Source organism: Telopea speciosissima, chromosome 1 (assembly GCF_018873765.1).
Source record: "Telopea speciosissima isolate NSW1024214 ecotype Mountain lineage chromosome 1, Tspe_v1, whole genome shotgun sequence".
Taxonomy (NCBI): Eukaryota; Viridiplantae; Streptophyta; class Magnoliopsida; order Proteales; family Proteaceae; genus Telopea; species Telopea speciosissima.
This window is the reverse complement of record NC_057916.1, coordinates 36294826-36313064: the sequence shown is the minus strand read 5'-3', so window position 1 is coordinate 36313064 and position 18239 is coordinate 36294826. Positions and strand designations below refer to the sequence as shown.

Genomic DNA, 18239 nt, shown 5'->3' with positions numbered 1-18239 from the left:
TTCACCAGCACATATGCCACCAAATGGCATGATATACCAATATCTAGTGACCCACAGGTGAAAAAATCTCTCAAATTGTCAAGTAGAAAAACAGTTATAGCCAACCACTGGAAGTGAAATTCAGATCTACATGTGAGAGCCACAAGATACCCAAATGGAACCCATCTAGACAAATACAAGTGAGATTTACGTATTAAAGATGAACAGCCTACAAACCATCTGTTGGAAACCTCAGTCACCAATGGTTTAATCGTAATCATGTGCAGATGTTAGCCCAGATTACTGGAAAGAAAAACAATTTAAATATTACCTGCTTTCCCAAAACTATTATGGGGAAAAAAAACAAGGAGGTTTATCGTCTCCATAACAGCAATTTCAAAGATACAGTACCATATATTGTCATCGAAACTAATTAGATGGCTTCCATTCACTTCTGCTCTCAATCACAGTCCTCTTCCTTGTCTCAAAGTCAATTGTGTCCAGATCAAACGCAGTTCCTAAATACCCATAGAAGATTCTCTTCTTCTCCCCCGTCTTCTCATCAACCTTCACCAGGTATGGATTGTTTTCATCATCCTTGCCCAATTGTGAGGACTGTGCACGAGCCCAGCCTTGACGACCATGGTTATCCCTCTCAAAAAATTCCTCTAGTCGAATGGCTTCCTTGAGGCCAGACTGGTCACCGGCAAATTTCACCAACGTAATGCCTAGATGACCATCCTTCCCATACAAGGACTTTGACTTCCCACCACCAAAACCAAGATCTAGAAGCCATTAAGAAAGGTAGAACCAGAAACATTTGTTAAAGAATAATTCCAATGTTCCAGGTAGATAGGTTTGACTATGAAATACACACCCTCCCCTTTTTTTTAAATTAAAAAAGGTACCTAATGATCACCAAGGGTTGGGAGTGTCACTAATCAAGTAATTATGGCATTGTTTTTTTAATGAAATAGCTTCAAATTGTAACTACAATCCTCCACAATTTGAAGCCACCCAAAAGTAACCATTCTCCACATAATCCAGAAAATAATGCTTTGGCCCAGACATTAGCAACTTAATGAGGAGATGGCCAGATAGATGTTCCAGCAAAAGGGTACATGTTTCCCTAAAAGAACATAACCACTGGCTAAAGCTGGACTCAATGCACAAACCAACCATACAATAAGACTGGCTTGATATCTCAGACCACCATAGATCATGATGATGTGAGCATCACCTCAGATTAGCAAGAAATAATATTCCAGAAGTTCACAAAAATATAGTCATCAGCAATTTCCCCCAAGAGGCAAGTTCAAAACTAAACAACAAATGCAAGCCAATCACAGAAACAACACTGGAATTCTCCAACATGAAAGTATGAGACTGAGGCTTCTCTCAGAACTTTGAATTAAGAGCCTTACAGCACACCATAAAATCCAGGCAAGCAAAGTTAATCTTATTTAGGGAGAAAGAAAACAATCTGCAAATAATTTAGAACTGACTAAGCAACCATTAGCCAGATCAGGCTTATATTCAAAAGTAACTAATCTGATGTTGGGTGGGAAGATGTACAGTGGCCACTAAAACCAAATAGGGCCGTGAAATGGTATGCATATGATCACCACAGAGTACAACCAGAATGGAAGGCTAACTGAATTCTGAGCAGACTGAGTAAGAAAGAAACAAGAGAAAGTTCATTCCTATTTGCCCCCCCCCCCAAAAAAAATACTCCCTCCCTCCCTCTGTATGCTGGCAAACTAGCACAATTCACCATACCCTCAAATTATATTTTGGTTAAAAGGTAAAACAGATACTTGCATTAAATCTATATTATTATGGAAATATACAAAAATTCTTATCAACAATTATGAATATCTATGTACATACAAATACATACATAAATGTCTGTATGTATTACACACTCGACACTCTCGAATTTGGTGATCATTTGAATTTGGCACTCTAATGCTTTTTCTCTCATTCTATGCCGTTAGCAGTTAGCATCACAATAGTTAAAAAAAAAAAATAGTACAGTTTTGGCCTACAACAACGCCTGACAACACCCCCCACCCCCACCCCCCAAAAGCATACATAACAGTGACTCAGTGAGAGCCATAAAGATCCCTCTTACATGCAGCATTCACTTGGTAAACCCGCTCAGGGAAGAAGAAAAAGAAACAGGATAGAAGAGACTCAAAATTTGAGGGTCCAACAATAATACAGATTTTGCACAAGATTAGCCACCCCTTCGCTGGGGAATAACTGAATAAGTGTTGAGGAACAATAGGCATCCCATTCATGTAGCACTCTTTGTTAAATTGATTAGCCAAAAATGGGTCATATGACATGCAATGATTACTAAACATCAAATACACTAGCAAGATGGGAAAGATGAAAACACTGTTCACAAGATACTGTGACATGTGAGCAGTGATTGTGGTACTGTTTACTTCAGTTTTGGGTCATGGACAGCTGGCATGGAACATCATATCCCTAGTTGCTATTTCATTAGTTTCTATTTTGGCATAGATCTACTTTCTATTTTGTTAGTTATTTGTTTCCAAATTTGATTTACGCAAGTACTAGTTAGGTGGAAGATTTGTTTCCACTTTAATCTTTGCTTATTGTACAAGGAATTCCTTAGCTTGTGCAGGGATTCTTTTCCTTCACCAATACTTTCTGTTTTTGTATTTTCAGCAAGCCTATTTAATTGTATGAGCCATAGTGCTCTCCCCACAATTTTGTGAATGAAAAACCCTGTGAGATGCAGTACGGTGAGAAGCCTTGGATGAGATGCCCTAGTCTAAGAGAGACTACCTATCTTCTTCCACCTGATCTCCTTTGTTTCTACTTATTACCCTGTTATCAAGCCCTTGTCTGAGAGTGATCCAAGACTTTAATGGTGTTGTTAAACTGCTGCTGAGATCTCCATTGATTCCACACCCATCAATTATTGATGATATTTGGAGGGTTGAATCCATCTCCAAGAGCCTTCCTTCGGCTGAGTTTGTCTATTTCACATTACCTTCTCATTTTGAGACTTACCAGCTATATCTCAGTATCTAACCGTTAGTTTGATGACCTGCTGATATCTCAGTTTCTAACCGTTAGTTTGCATCCCTTCTATTAGACCTCTCTTTAGTTAATTTTCTGGTTGCGACTGTGATACTATTCTGGGGTTAAGTCACTTGTGACTTGGCTCTACATTTGGGTAATGAGAGAAGAGGCCTGGCTAGTGTTTTGGGTCTAAATAAGGGAATTTTCTAGTTACCTTTGGCCAAAGTATGTATGATTTCTATTTCAATTTCATGAGGTGATTTCTATTTCAGAAATTTCAGTGAAATAGAAATTCTCAAATAGCTGAGGAGCTGTTTCAGAATTTCTATTTCATTTGATTTCACTCTTGCTCTTTAATGAGCACATGTTAATTTGATGGGAAACGTAGTATTTCATGTTAAAAATAAAACACCACCATTGTTCTTATCCTAATGGTCTCACCACCATCATGCCACCACCACCCTGCCACCGCCACCGTTACTACCACCACCACCACTATCCTGCCACCACCACCATCATAACTTCCACGCAACCACCACCATTGTCACTCACCGCCTCTACCCCACCAGCCCCGCCCCGCCCCCGTCACCACCATCCTACCTAAAGAAATATAGAGAATCTATTCCCAGAAATTGAACTACCAAATGAGTATTTTATTTTTGAAATATTTCATATTGATACACAACCAAAACAATTTCAATTTCTTGACCAAAAATCTATTTCATGAAATCAATCCGAAATTGAAATAGAAATCATACCAAATCTGGCCTTAGTCAACAAGTATAAAGTCCAAAGGGTATTTTCTAGTTAACTTTAGCCAATCAAAACAATCATGAATTTCTTTTAGGGGATACATTGAAGGAATTAAATCTCGGTCGCGTCTGATTGAAATCTCCGAGTTGTCTCAGTTTCGGGCATGGACAAAATGAAACCCAGGGTCCGAAACCAAGAACTCGATCCCCGAATTTCAATATGGAATCTGCATAGAAATCAATACCTAGTAGTTCATTAGGATTAAATAAAGTAGGGCATTTGTATTAATTTTAATAAACTCATATTCCTACTGGTTATTATTCACACTTACAGAATATTCTCTGAGATTACCATAACTGGAAAGTACTTGTGGCTTTAGAAGCTTGAGTATGGACCAGCTTAAGTTATGCAATCCCAGGTCACAGTATCCTGCCTTGGGATCTCTGTGGGCCCCCAAGAATACTAGATAACACAGTGAATGGATAGTGGCAAATTGTAAATATATTGAAGTTCAGAACCCTAAGCAGGGGTTAATTGGTCATTGTACTTGAAGAGGAATGGACATTGAGGAATTTAAAAAGAGGGAAAGGATCACAACCAACTGAAGAAAAGGAGGACTAAAAGGTAATTTTGAAAGCCAGCCCTTAAGCATAAATAACAAATAGTGTCTATTCTTCCTCACAACAATCACGCTAACACGATAAAACCATGCTTGATCACGACGAGAAATCTAAGTCAATCCTAGGCCAATCAAGTCGGTCGAAATTTGGGCTTGACAACTGTAACTAGAAGACCTATTGATCCTAACCAACATACCCTCGACACAGCAAGTGATGAAGTAAGATTACGGACTGAAACCTAAGTGGAAATAGGAATAAAAACCAGGTATAGGTATGGATTTCAATCTGACAGCAGGAAGGTTCTTTGGGAGTGTCTAGGGATCAAGTCGCCTAGGGTAGGGGTTCCTTCTACACAAACTTCAAAATGAAAGGGGGACTTGATTCAACCTTTGGGGGCTGCAAATACCGCCGAGAAGAATAGGGAGACAAAGAAAAAAGAAAGAAACAAAAAGGAAAAAAGAGAGGCCGAACCTGAGCTATGGAAGAAGGAAGATGAGAAAGAAGTACGATGACCAGCAGCCCCACGCCTTAGGTAGACCAGTCCACTAGAGGATCGCAAACTTCAGTCCAGAAACTGTAAATACTTCAATCGGTTCTCAGATTTGTAGAAAATTTCAGAACAATAAATTAAAAAACAAAAAATCGAAGAAGGGAAGAAAAAGATAGGGTAGTCTCTCTCAGACTTGGGTCTCTCACCCACGGCCTCTCACCAATGGAATCTCACAACTCTCTCACAGAGCAAAATCACAAAGCTATGTTTTTTTATCTCATTGATTCAAATTCGTGTTTAAGGGCTATAGCCCCTTACAAACTTATATAGAAGATTCAAAAACATACTCAAACACTAAGGAAAGCCCTAACCCAATCCTTAACTGATAAAGTATAACAGTAATATAAATTGACTAAGAAACTAAAATAATGAAAGGAAAAAATAACTGACTCAAAACATGACTCTAACTAAACTAATGAAGTAAATCCGTCTTCCTACTTTCTACTTATATTTTAGGCACATTAAAGTGGCCCATTACAAAAAAAACCCACGGAATCAAAGGATCAACATCTTCATAACCGAACCCCAAACTTAATTCCAATAAAATAAGCCCTTTAGGTGACTCATCAGCATCAACGCCACACCACAACAATCTTAATACCAGATCTTCAATTCAATTAATCTTTAATCGCTGCATAATGTTGCATGCATATATAAATATCAAAACTCTACATTCCAAAAGACAATAGAACTCACCTAGGAAACTAACATTAAAATAGGAAACTTCTCCGCCATTACCCAACTTTCTAAAATAAACAAAATAAATAATAATTACAATATTATCTCCCTACCAAACCTCCTTTGAAACAAAAGCCAGCTTGGGACCGGTTCGTTTCGGTCTGGATTTTCAAATCAGGTCATGCCGGTCCAACCATGATAGCGCTACTGCATCACTAAGTCTGCTTTCTTGGCTATGAAACTTTTTGGCATACAGAATCTTTGAAAAACAACTCAAGTGGAGCTGGTTTTGAGCTCAATTTTTTTTTTTATTGGATTTGGAATTCAATTCCCATTGGTAGTAAGAGTGTGTTCAGTGCTGCTGCTTTCAGGAACTTCAATAATTTCTCTAAAAGCCCATTGAATTAAATTTAGCATCCAAACTCAATCAAAATTGGATGTACTACCATATATCCATAAAAAAAAAGGATAAATTGGACAAGGGTTAATTCCTGGAATTTTTTAAATGAGGACTTATACTTTGAAAGCAATCTTGTACGTTTTCAAAAATAATTCAGCGATCACATATTTTGGTAAATAATTTGAGTCGGAATGTACTGGAGATTAGTTTGGGAAATTGATCTTCAGTGAAAATTTCTCTTGCCATAGGCCCTTAGTAAAACAATGTTGTATTTCCTTAACCCTGGTCTGCATCTAAAGTACACCATACCTTGAGAAGTTTTTTCCCCTTGAACATACCTACCTCCTCCTAGTTATCACCTCCTAGTTGACACTCAAAACACCCAACCCAACAGCAGACAGAAACTGAAAACTAATTCCAGACCCACTCCCAAAATCCTAATCTATTCCCTTAGCCTAATTCAAACATTTAAAAAGAACGAAGGAGACTTTTTCACATTATATCTCATTTTAATCCTCGATCCCTATTGCAATAATTGTGACCCCCCAACTTCTTTTTCCCATCGGAAAAGTTAATTTGAAAAACATACATCTGGTTTATTCTGGAACATAGTTCACATCTTCATGAAACAATTTTGAGCCTTTTTTTATTGGCAGTAATAATAACTGTCAAGAGTAGAAAGCAAACTACACAAACAAGACTACAAACCAAAGAAACACCCTAATGACACTATTCATAATATGGTAATGCAAAGGAAGAATCAATTCACATTAGATTCCTAAAAACTTCATTCACCCATTCTCATTATACAACCACAAAAATTCCCACCAAGTAGAAAACCAAATTCAAGGTAAAACTTGCAGCAGACTAAACTTTAACACATTCTTGAAGTAACTATAACAGAACAAAGTGAAGTAACAGAGAACTTGAGCTAAATTCTAAACGATAAACAAATACTGTAAACACGTAATTTTGTAAATGATCACCACAGAAAAGATCTGAAACACTTCAAACTAAAGAGATGATAAAATCACTAATTTGAGACAAACAGAATTTCCAAAACAACACGATTCATCTCCCAAGAAAGACATTCTGATAAAACATAGCAGCATAAAAAATAGGGGAAGGAATCATACCTCTAAGTTTATTATCCATTGATTTGTTTCCCATACCCTCCATCCGGCCATCTTTTCCCCTTCCAGAATTTGTATTGTGAATGATCACCACAGGTGGCCACATAATCAGATCATCCTTGTTAGCGGCTGCTCCATCAGCAGATAATGACTGATACGTCTTTGAGTTTTCAGGAGGGTTTGCATGGTTCCACCCCATTAAAATACACAGGGCCTTGTGCAAGCCAAGGTGATCCACACGCATGTCAGAATTGTGTGAGTTGAATGCGTGCATAATAAGAGCATGCATATCCGGAAAATCTTTAGATGCCCTGTAGTTTCACACATGATGTGCATTGAACAACAAATAATTCAGCCTCCTAACTCTGAATCCACCATAATAATAACCAATCATAAGTTTGAAAATCTACACAAATAAACCATAGAACTGAGCATGCAGAGTAAGGTATCAAACATGAAGCTAAAACATCAATGCTGCAGCTAAGATAGTCATTTAGTTTCATCAAGCTTTGAATATGTGTATACATGTCAAGTGGATTAAAAATCCTGAGCCTCTATAAGTAATTTCACCAAGAAATCAGCATGCAAATAATAATCAAGGAACTAAAACTTGGAACTCAACCAGGTTTCGACCTTGGAAAAACCGAGTTGACTAGAGGTCGAGTGGGGGTTATTTTTTGGTCAACTCGAAGGCTGGTTTCTGTGGGTTTTAGACCTAGTGTGGGTCTGAAACTTGGTACTCAGCCTATTTTAGGCCATTCAAACACAATGGTACCATCAGATTTTGCAAAAACAAAGTCCAAATAGAAGTTTCACTTAGTGAGAAACAAGGATAGACAAGGACAAACACTTATTTATGCCTAATATCATTTAAGTAAATGTTTTTGTATTTCATTTACTGAAATGATATTAGGCATAAATAAGTGTCTGTCTTGGTTTCTGGCATAAATAAGTGTATGTATACCAAGGTTTGCATAGATAAGTGTCTATATACCAAGATTTCCCTCCGAGATCTCAAGATCTATCATATAAGGGATTTTGGGCCGAGATCTCGCTCGAGTTGGGGTACTTTTTCGTATCGCATGAGATCTCGTCTCGAGGTCTTGAAAAACCGAGATCTCGCGAGTTTTAGTTCTATGATAATAATGAAAATAGAAGAATAGATTTATTTTGAAGACCATAACAGTATCCTAACAAGAAACCTTAAAAAGTGATATCCTTGAGAACTCATGTTCACTAGTTATAAAAGAAAAAGAAGGCTTATTTAGGTTATCTAACAACAAAATCAACAATTCTACTGCTTAACGGATAGATAATTACATTTAATATAATATCAATTCTGATTATAGAAGCAACAATGCAACATGACTCCAGAAGAAAAAACCTACAAAGGTCAAGGGCCACCTGTAGGGAAGAATTATTGATCACATAATTTATGAAGAACTTATTAATCACATATAACGCAGATAAGCCACTAGAAGGCTTATTTAGTGGAAATAAGCCTTGGGATGGGTTATTATGTATTAAGCCTTTGATTCTATGTATTTATTTTGTAATTGGCCAATTTAATAAGCCTAAGATATGGGTAAAAAGTAAGAAAACAGGATTTAAATCATCAGTTTAGTTAGAGTCCTATTTTGAGTCTGTTTTCTTAATTATTTCACTTTCCTAGACCATTTAGAATACCTTATTAGTTAAGGATTGGGTCAGCCTTTCCTTTATAGTGTCTAGGTCTATTTTTTAGTCTTTTATCTAAGTTTGTAAGGGAGGCCAGCATTGTATACAAATTTGATTAATGAAATATTGGCTGGAACCTCTGTGAAAATCCTGAGATAGGATAGGTGAGATACCCATTCCCTTCCCCCCCCCCATCCCCTTCCATCGGATCTTGATTCCAATCCCTAGTTCAGTTCAATCAATCTCAAAAATTCTACAAAGTTGCAGGGATTTCTTTCAACAGATTGTTCCCATCGATTTCGGAAGATTACAGCATCACATTCATTGCTGCCAGAGCACACTCTTCAACAGCCGAACCTGCAAGAACAGACCCATCATTGATCCACGAAATCTAGGGTTTCCCAAAATCCTAAGGGCTGATTGATCTCCTCTTTCTTCTTGTTCTGATCGTGACTTCTATTTGGGACTCATTGTACTTTCAAAAAGAGCATTCAATTCATTGGCAAGAGAAGTATTCAACCCATTTGCTACTTCAGCACTTTAATGTTCCCTCATTTGAGTTCACATTGTTCTCTTTCTTTGGTGGTCATTAATATGATATCTCATCATTCTCTTCCAACCAATTTGAGATCCCATTGTTCTCTTTCTTGTTCACTGGAGGTTTTCTGTTTGATCCTGCCTAGGATTAGACCTATTCTGATTCTAGTCCTACATTAACATAAGCCCAAAATGTGACAACATTACAGCTTTTACAAGGACCAAGATAACTATGATTGACAACCTATCAAAGCACACTGGACAATCAAATCCTTGGAATGTAGACCAGTCACAACTCACAAGTGATAACCAGTCAACAAGAGGATCACAAACTTCAGGTCCAACAACAGTAAATACTTCAATTGGTTTTCAAATTTGTAGGAAATTTCAGAACAATAAAATAAATAAAAAATCAAAGGTTAGAAGAAGATAGGATAACCTCTCTCACACCTGGGTCTCTCACCCACGACTTCTCACCATATTTTGGTCTCTCACCAATGGCATCTCACTATACTCTCCCACAAAGCAAATCACAAAGCTATGTTTTTTTTGCCAATCTCATTAATTAAATTTGGGTACAAGCTAGGCTGTAGTCCCTTACAAAATTATATAGAACACTCAAAAACAGACACAAACACTAAAAAGGAAAGGCCTAATTCAATCCTTAACTAATAAGGTAATATAAACTGACTCAAAACAAAACTCTAACTAATGAAGTGTATCATGTTTTCGTACTTTCTACTCATATTTCAGGCCTATTAAAGTAGCCCATTACAAAGAAAACTCATGAGATCAAAGGCCCAATACCTACATAGCCCAATTCAAGGTTTTTTTCCGCTAAAATAAGCCCTTTAGGTGACTTCTCTACATCAATTCTCCCCAACTTGGGGGCGCGCGGGGGGGGGGGGGGGAAACTCATCCACGAGTTTGGTACAGATGTCAAAACAGATTTGCACAATCATCCTTCAATGGGAAGTAGAATTCAGCAATCTTTGACCCCAGCTATCCCTCCATGTCTCTAATACCAAATAAAGTAGAGCAGTCACAAGTGATAACCAGTCCACAAGAAGATTGCAAACTTCAGGTCCAGCAACAGTAAATACTTTGATCGGATCTCAGATTTGTAGGAAATTTCATAACAACAAAATAAAAAAAGAAAGACATCGGAGAAGGAAGAAGATAGGGTAGTCTCTCTCATACTCGGGTCTCTCAACCACGACCTCTTACTGTATTTTGGTCTCTCACTATACTCTCTCACAGAGCAAAGCACAAAGCTATGTTTATTTTCTCAATCTAATTAATCAAATTCGTGTACAAGGCTGTAGTCCTTTACAAATAAATATAGAAGACTCAAAAACAGACTTAAACATTAAAAAGGAAAGGCCTAATTCAATCATTAACTAATAATGTAACATAAACTGATTAGGAAACTAAAAAAATGAAAGAAACTGACTTGCAAAAAGGGTATAACTAAACTAATTAAGTAAATCTCGTTTTCCTACTTTCTACTCGTATTTTAGGCCCATTACAAAGAAAACCTATGAGCTCAAAGGCCCAACCCAAGGCTTATTTCAAATAAAATACACCCTTTAGGTGACTTCTCTGCGTCACCTTGGGCCCTCAATAAGACAAGAGAACAAACCCAAAGTTTTAATAGGCCAAGGCAAAACGGCAAGTTTTGAACCCACAGTCATTAAAGTGGGTGAAAATAACAGAACGGACCCATAAGCCCATCTGTACTTACATAGAAATTGTCTTACAGATACCATTGTTTATTTCTAGTTACTGTTTTACAGTCTGACCATTCAGAAGGCATAGTTCAATCCCTATTCCATGTTTACAAACACTTGACCATACATAAAATATTAAAAAGTGACAGTACTAACTATACTGACTTATAACCATAATCCATGTAACAAATTAAAGACCACAAGCCCTTCAAATTATACATCATCCTATCCTAAAATGGTAGCCAACAACTATTTCCTCCAATAAGATGAACTCTAGATCCTTTATGCAAAGCACAGAAGAACTCTGCCCTTTAAACTTCTTATGCAAAACCAAAAACTACACAACAAAACTCGGAGGTGTGACATAAAGTAGGAAGACATTCTAGTACAAATTTATTACAAAATGGCTTAGCCCACTGTAAAAAGCATAATACTGCAAGTTTACTTTGACAGATAAAACCAAGGACTTATTCTCCAGTGCATAATTCAAACATGTCCTCTTTAATTTGGTACTCATGTTAGGCATAGAATCCTATTGTTATGAAGTCTGTGGAGATTGCTTAAACATACGCAGAGCAAGCAGCAATATTCAAAACCATGAATATATCTGAATTAATTTAGAAGATATATAACAGAATGAACCAAATATGACCTCCTATCCCAAGGCAAATGTTAAATACATGACAGCCCTAACTTAAAATCTCAAGTTCCCACAGAGAATGATACGAAGTACGAAGACCAAATTAATAACATGCACTCCATACAAGTCTGAAGCAAAAATTAAGTAAATCAAAGATCACTAAATGCATCTGAATGGAATAAAACCAGATGTAGTTCCCAAATAATGCTCAGCCAGACATGGGTATAGTACCTTTTCTTTAACACCATGCTTTCTGATAATATATTTGTAATTAAAGAAAAAGGAAAAAGCTACGTGAAGTAGTACAAATAGCATGAAACCATCAAAGACTGAAGAAGTTTTTGGGGGACATGCACAAGCATCACAGGGAAGATCAAGACAATCCAACCAACTGCAAATGCTAGCAGAATAGACTCAAAGATAAGCCTTCTTCTAAGTTAAAAAATGTGATTCCCTGTATGTTATGACATGATCTTTGAGCCAGGCAGTGCAGGAAGACATTGCCTGGGCTATTCAGAAATTAGGATAGCAAGGTAAAAACCTGTGCATGCACTCATACATCCCTGTTTGATGGTGGGGGGGGAGGGAGCAAATCTAAGCCACACAAGGTCATGAATCCAAGAATATATAAAAAAATATAAACAGAGCCACTTCACGCAAATTATTGCAGATGACAGCAACAACCAGTTGTTAGAAGGATCAAATCATCAAATTGCCCAACCTTAACTGACTACACAAAAGGTGTATACAAAAATTTGCCACATTCTTCTGCGATACATATAGTAGTTTTCATCACAGGTTTGCAAACCTCAATTGTTAAAACAAGCCAAACTGAAGAGCAACAAAAATTTAGCTAAAATCCTTCTACCTTTCCTACCAACAAAATTGCTCTCATACAAAACCTAAATGCAACAATGGATGGTATATAGGGCTGTACATTGAGCAGACAAGCCCCAGACGAGAAGTTAGGAGTGATACAAAAGTGTGAAACGACAAACAAGAAGTGGGCACAACAAAAATTGCCTTAGATGTGAAAAACAAAAGCAGCTACAGCCAGCCCACTTTGGACCACAGTCCAGCAATTCTGGTTGCCTTAGATGTGAAAAACAAAAGCAGCTATGGCCAGCCCACTTTGGACCACGGTCCAGCAATTCTGGTTCTCTACAGCTGGGCTGACCTCAAACTGGCCCGGCGGAGTTTGATACACAGTCCTAGATGTCTGTTGTACAACGAAAATAAGTATTTATTGAGCACTGAAAAGAGGGGGGGGGGGGGAACCACCCTAGAGAAAAATTATGATTTTGGGTTTAAAAACAATTAACTTGCAAAGCAAGAAAGAATCAAGGTGAGCTAACAACATTACCAAGACAACCATAGTCATTCCATGAAATGCTTACACATTAACCCACTAGAATACTAGTTATAAATTAAACTAAAAAATCAGAACAAGAAACGGAGAGATAATATTAGGCCATTAGCCAAGAATGTTCACTTCCACACTCATGCTCAGCGAATATGAATGGTTTTGCTGCCTAGACAGCCCAGTTGTCAAGAGTCAAGACATCGCTTCAGTGACCCCCTTGGCATCCAGGTGCCTTCACAATTGGCGTCGCCTTGGGGGCGTTTTGGTCAATTTGGTCACCTTGCGTACAGGCCCTCTCCAACGCCTTGGTTCGTCTAGATGCCATAACAACTATGCTAAACAAGGACTAAAAAACCAATATGGTTAAAACCCATAGATAACACTTCACATGCATCCTACTGTCAATAGCAAGGGACCAGAAACTAAATATGGTTGAGAGCCAATTAAGTTCTATTCCCTGCATATCCAATGTCACACACAGATTCTCAAACATAAATTCACACACCACGGACTAATAACACAGAGGAAAGACCTATTCAGGGAGTCCGAAGCCAGGCTCATAGATGAAATGCATAACATAGGCTCAAAGGCCGAAACCGAACTCCCCAGAGGAGTAGGGGAAGTCTATATGGCTGTACATGCATGACCACAAAACATGAAAAGCTTCCAAGCATTTTCCATGAATACCAACAAAAAAGCATTAAACACACAATAAAACTATATTAAGCCATCTATTTGCTCAACAGTTGCATCTAAGAAGAGAGTTGTACCACAGAACTTTATAACAAATAAGTATCAACCTCCATGAATGGAGATCTTAAACTGAATAAAGAATGTTTCAGATGACTACAGTAAAAAATAGAGACAAAATTCCTGCAACCTGAGCATTCTGAATTCTAAATACTCAAGCAATCCAGTAAGACTTCAAACACAACTCAAAATACAACAGAACTACAGGCACCACTTAAGATGCCTAAGACAGTGAAGAGGCATGTATCTGCCAAACATCAAACTATCAACTTAGAAACTCAATCTTCAGAGGGGGAACTGTTACAACAGAAAGGGTTCCAACCAGCACACAAACAACAGAATCGTTCTTCCAAGCATCCTGTAACCAAACATGTAGAGTTCCAACTTCCAACTAGCATAGACATTCAAGCCCTGTTTTAAATAGTCCATGCACAAATTCAAACTTATAGCGGCATCAAAAACCAAATCTAGAGCCTATTAAGTCATTAAAGACTTGCAGTAGGACCCCTGAAAAAGCTAAAGCTATTTGCACATTCACTTTCAAGTTTCATCAAGAACAATGTCGGAAACCCCAGCCTCCTATTGTATCAAACATTAGGACACCCAAACAACAGGTAAATTTACCAACACATCCCTGAAACAAGTAACAGAACACAAGTTCAAAAAAAGGAGCTTAATACTGGTGACCTCATAACTGAATTCACCAAGGCTCCAGTAATCAAATCACAACTGTTAACACCTAAATCACTAAAGGCAAGCTCAATATCAAATGAAAATGCTTCATAAATACTAAGCTTTTTTGCCGTATAAGGCCCATTTAATCCCATTCAAAGACAAAAACAAATTAGCTTGTTGAAGTACAATCTATTGGTATGTAATACAACCACGGAACCTTACTAAAACATCAAAAGGACCACATTAAATTCAAATCTCTTTCCTGGAAAATCAATAAAATACTATATAAATAAACAAAAAATCTTCCCCTAACGGTAAGCTCAGGCATATCACACAAGCTAGAAGTAATAATCCCATAATTTTTTATTATTTCAAGGGGATTCATATTCATTCACACCAAAAAAAATATTGATGTCCAAATTCTTCACAATGCAATTCAAGACATCATACCTAAAGTAACAAATCCAAAGGGCTCTATATTGAAAACTATTAGTTTAAAACCCAATCTCACATTGCCATGCTAAAACTAAAGGTAGAAAAACTATGTATGGAGAGCCACACAAATCTTCTCCAATGTCAATATATTTACCTTTGAACATTAAACATTACTTGCCCAACCTACCATTAATTAAAGTGCATATTAAAGAGATACATATCTTTTCACCAGCTTCACTTATTGCTCCCATACCATACTTTTGTAACTATGGTAGATCATGCAAAATACTGGCGTACAAATGCAGCATATCTCAATACCACTAAAGTCCCAAATCCGTCTGACATGCCCTATTAAATAGCTTCAACACTACATTTCCTCCTTATTCTTCAGGTTCTTGTCATGATGATGGGTGCATTGCTGAAAACTGACACACTACTATCGTAGTTTGAATATGTTCCCAGTACAGGTTAGAGTTTATTACCAACACTAGTCCTATGTTGAGAATGAGGGGGAAAAAGAAAAATAAGAGACCAGACAGCCTAAAACTAAAATAGGCGGGAACAATACAGAGTGACAAATTAAACAGCATTACCACGTGAATTCCCATACCACATATGCAATCCTTAGGCTCCTTGTCTGCAATATCAGCAAGCCCAGGGGTTATCCAATCCTTGTTCCTCACTAGAGATTTACCTAAGCTTCGTAGATGCAAACCAAAATATAATCTTCAAACAACATGAGAACTACTTTGTTACCTAACTCACTTCAACAATATACAGGTAGTAAGACAAAATAACTTCCAAAGTGTGGAAAAAGCTAAGAAATCTTATTTCCCTCTAAAATCAGTAAATAATTCTAGCACAGACATTCCTCAACAGTCAAATGAATAAAGACAAAAAAATATTTTGAATCTAGCTCCCAAAAACAATTGTATCCTATTTAATGAGCCAACTCCACCCAATACCCTAGTCACTAAATAGCAATAACAACACTAAACAAAATACCAAGTTTTCCCAACTACACCAAAAGCATTACATTCATAAACTTCAAATACTCAGATTAGTTTTGCTTCTGACCATAAGACACCAACAAAATGGCTTCCTCTTCATATAAATCCTGCCCATTCTAGAGGATTCCTTCAATTATCCGAGGCTTACATAGTTACATTCCACAAAACTGGTAATAATTCCATGAGCATCTGTCACTTGTATCACCTAACTCCTAAAGCTTCTGAACTCTATACATAGACCTAACTCTTTTAACTGTAAAATTCTATAAATAAGTTGCCTACACAACTGGAAAAAATTAAAATAACTCACGCAATCTGAAAACATAAAGCTTAATGCATGAGCAATTTACAACACCCCTGACACACACACACACACAATTTCAAATCCAAAATACTACTTTTCAAAATAACCTAACTAGGTGCCCTTAATAGCAGATAGAGCAAAAGTAAAGGTCCTAAGGTTAACTTGATCACCAATTGCATGGCAAAATTTCCCAGACCTCCCCCTTACAGCCTCCTGTAACATCCGAGAATTTCAGCCATTCATGTTTCAGTAGGTAAGGTAAGTATATATATACCATAAACACCAGCATTAGAAATATTATACCAAAAAAGATTTTGACAAAAAAAAAAAAACACAGATAAGCAAAACCGTATCCCGAGTATATCAAACCTGCCACAGGCAAGGCATTGCAGAGGCCCATGCTTCCCATCCTCCAGATAATTCTTTCTTTCAGATGCATTCTCATTGATTAATTTTGTGTAACCAAGAAACGCCTTCTTCAGAGCTTGCGGGTCTACATCGGGATACTTGAGACCCTCTTCAACAACGCCATGCCTAGAAGGTATATCCCCGTAATCCCCTCCAACCCTCATAAGCTTTGAAGACCTCAAATTGAAATCATCCCCTCCCCTGTTTGAGTCCAAAGGATCCCGTCGAAATGGGCTACCTTTCCCCGACAAGTAATCCGCCCGGTCTCCAGAACCCGACATAAACCCAGTGGAATTTGCATTGGGATTGGCATACCGCAAGAGCTGCTGTCGCTGCCTCGCAGCCTCCTCTCTCTCTCTGCCATCCCTTTCATCCTCATCTCCATACCTCCTCTTCAGTGAAGCTTCAGGTGGCACCCGCCCATCAAGCCCTAAGGAATTCCAGTAATCAAATTGCCCACCACCACGACCAAATGGCTCATTGCCATCACGACGGAAGCCTCCCTCGGGACTCAACCCACCAGGAGGGAAATGCTTATCAAACCCTAACCCTAAACTGCCTGGTTCACGCCCTAATGCTAGGAACCTATCAGCAGGCGGAAAGTCTAGATAGTCGTGGGGAAGTGCAAAGTAAGACCGAGCGCTACCATCGGCCAACGCTATGGTTCGCCGCTCAAGCATGTGAAAGCCATAAGCCGGTGGAGGAGGAGGACCGATACCAGCCTGGTCTGGAAAGGGAAAAGAAGCTCCGGCTCCACCTCCGCCAGACGGAAAATGACCAGGAGCTGATGAAGGGACTGGATCGAGAGGGAGCTTCGATGGGCCAGGGGCTGCGGAATCATCTTTAGAATTCAATGAAGGTTTTAGGGGCTTTGCATCTCCGGCGGCGCCGGAATTACTATCGGGATTAGTGTTCTTTCCAGATTCCCACCTGCTTTTGCGGTGAGACGACGAAGAAGACGACTTATGTGAGAAACCCTTAGGGTTACTTCCCGTCATCTTCTCGTTGTGTTTCAAGAAAAGGAGTATTTAGGGTTTAGGATCAAGGTAGGGAACAATGGAGAGATCAGAGCAAAAGCGAAACGAGAGAACAAAGAAGATAGCGCGAGTAGACGCAATCAGAAAAGTTCCAGTCTTCTTGCTTAACAAGTGCGCGTAGGAATCATGGCGTGGTTATGCGTAAAGGGGTGGCGCTGGTGCGGAGTACGGTCAGAAGACCTTATATATAGCGTTAGGTTTGTGGGTCTCTGTCACATGTGGACTACCAATAAGAAAAATATATTAAAGAAAAGGGAAAATTTCATGGACACCCCTGTAACTATATTAAATATCACGGACATATCAAACTTTGAAACATTATCAAATATTACCCTTATTTTATGTTGTTATTTTAATTTAATCCACTCCGTTAGGTCTGCAGTGATCAAATTACCCTTACCGTTCAACCAAAAAAAAAAATTACCCTTACCATAAAATGAACTTACCATAATACCCTTAAGGCTAAAACCCCAAATACAAACCATTCTCTTCATCGTTGG

The 18239-nt window shown here is 38.1% G+C and overlaps 1 protein-coding gene across 1 annotated transcript; it reads right to left on the bottom strand.

The window, feature by feature from the left end:
* Window positions 1-286: 286 nt before the first annotated feature.
* On the bottom strand, window positions 287-17780 carry LOC122664529 (protein SUPPRESSOR OF GENE SILENCING 3 homolog). Its single transcript, XM_043863602.1, has 3 exons — window positions 16664-17780; window positions 7177-7484; window positions 287-764 (listed from the first exon to the last, which is right to left on the bottom strand). The coding sequence occupies exons 1-3, from the start codon at window positions 17698-17700 to the stop codon at window positions 409-411; spliced, it is 1701 nt and encodes a 566-aa protein (XP_043719537.1). The 5' UTR covers window positions 17701-17780; the 3' UTR covers window positions 287-408.
* Between the last annotated feature and the right edge of the window lie 459 nt (window positions 17781-18239).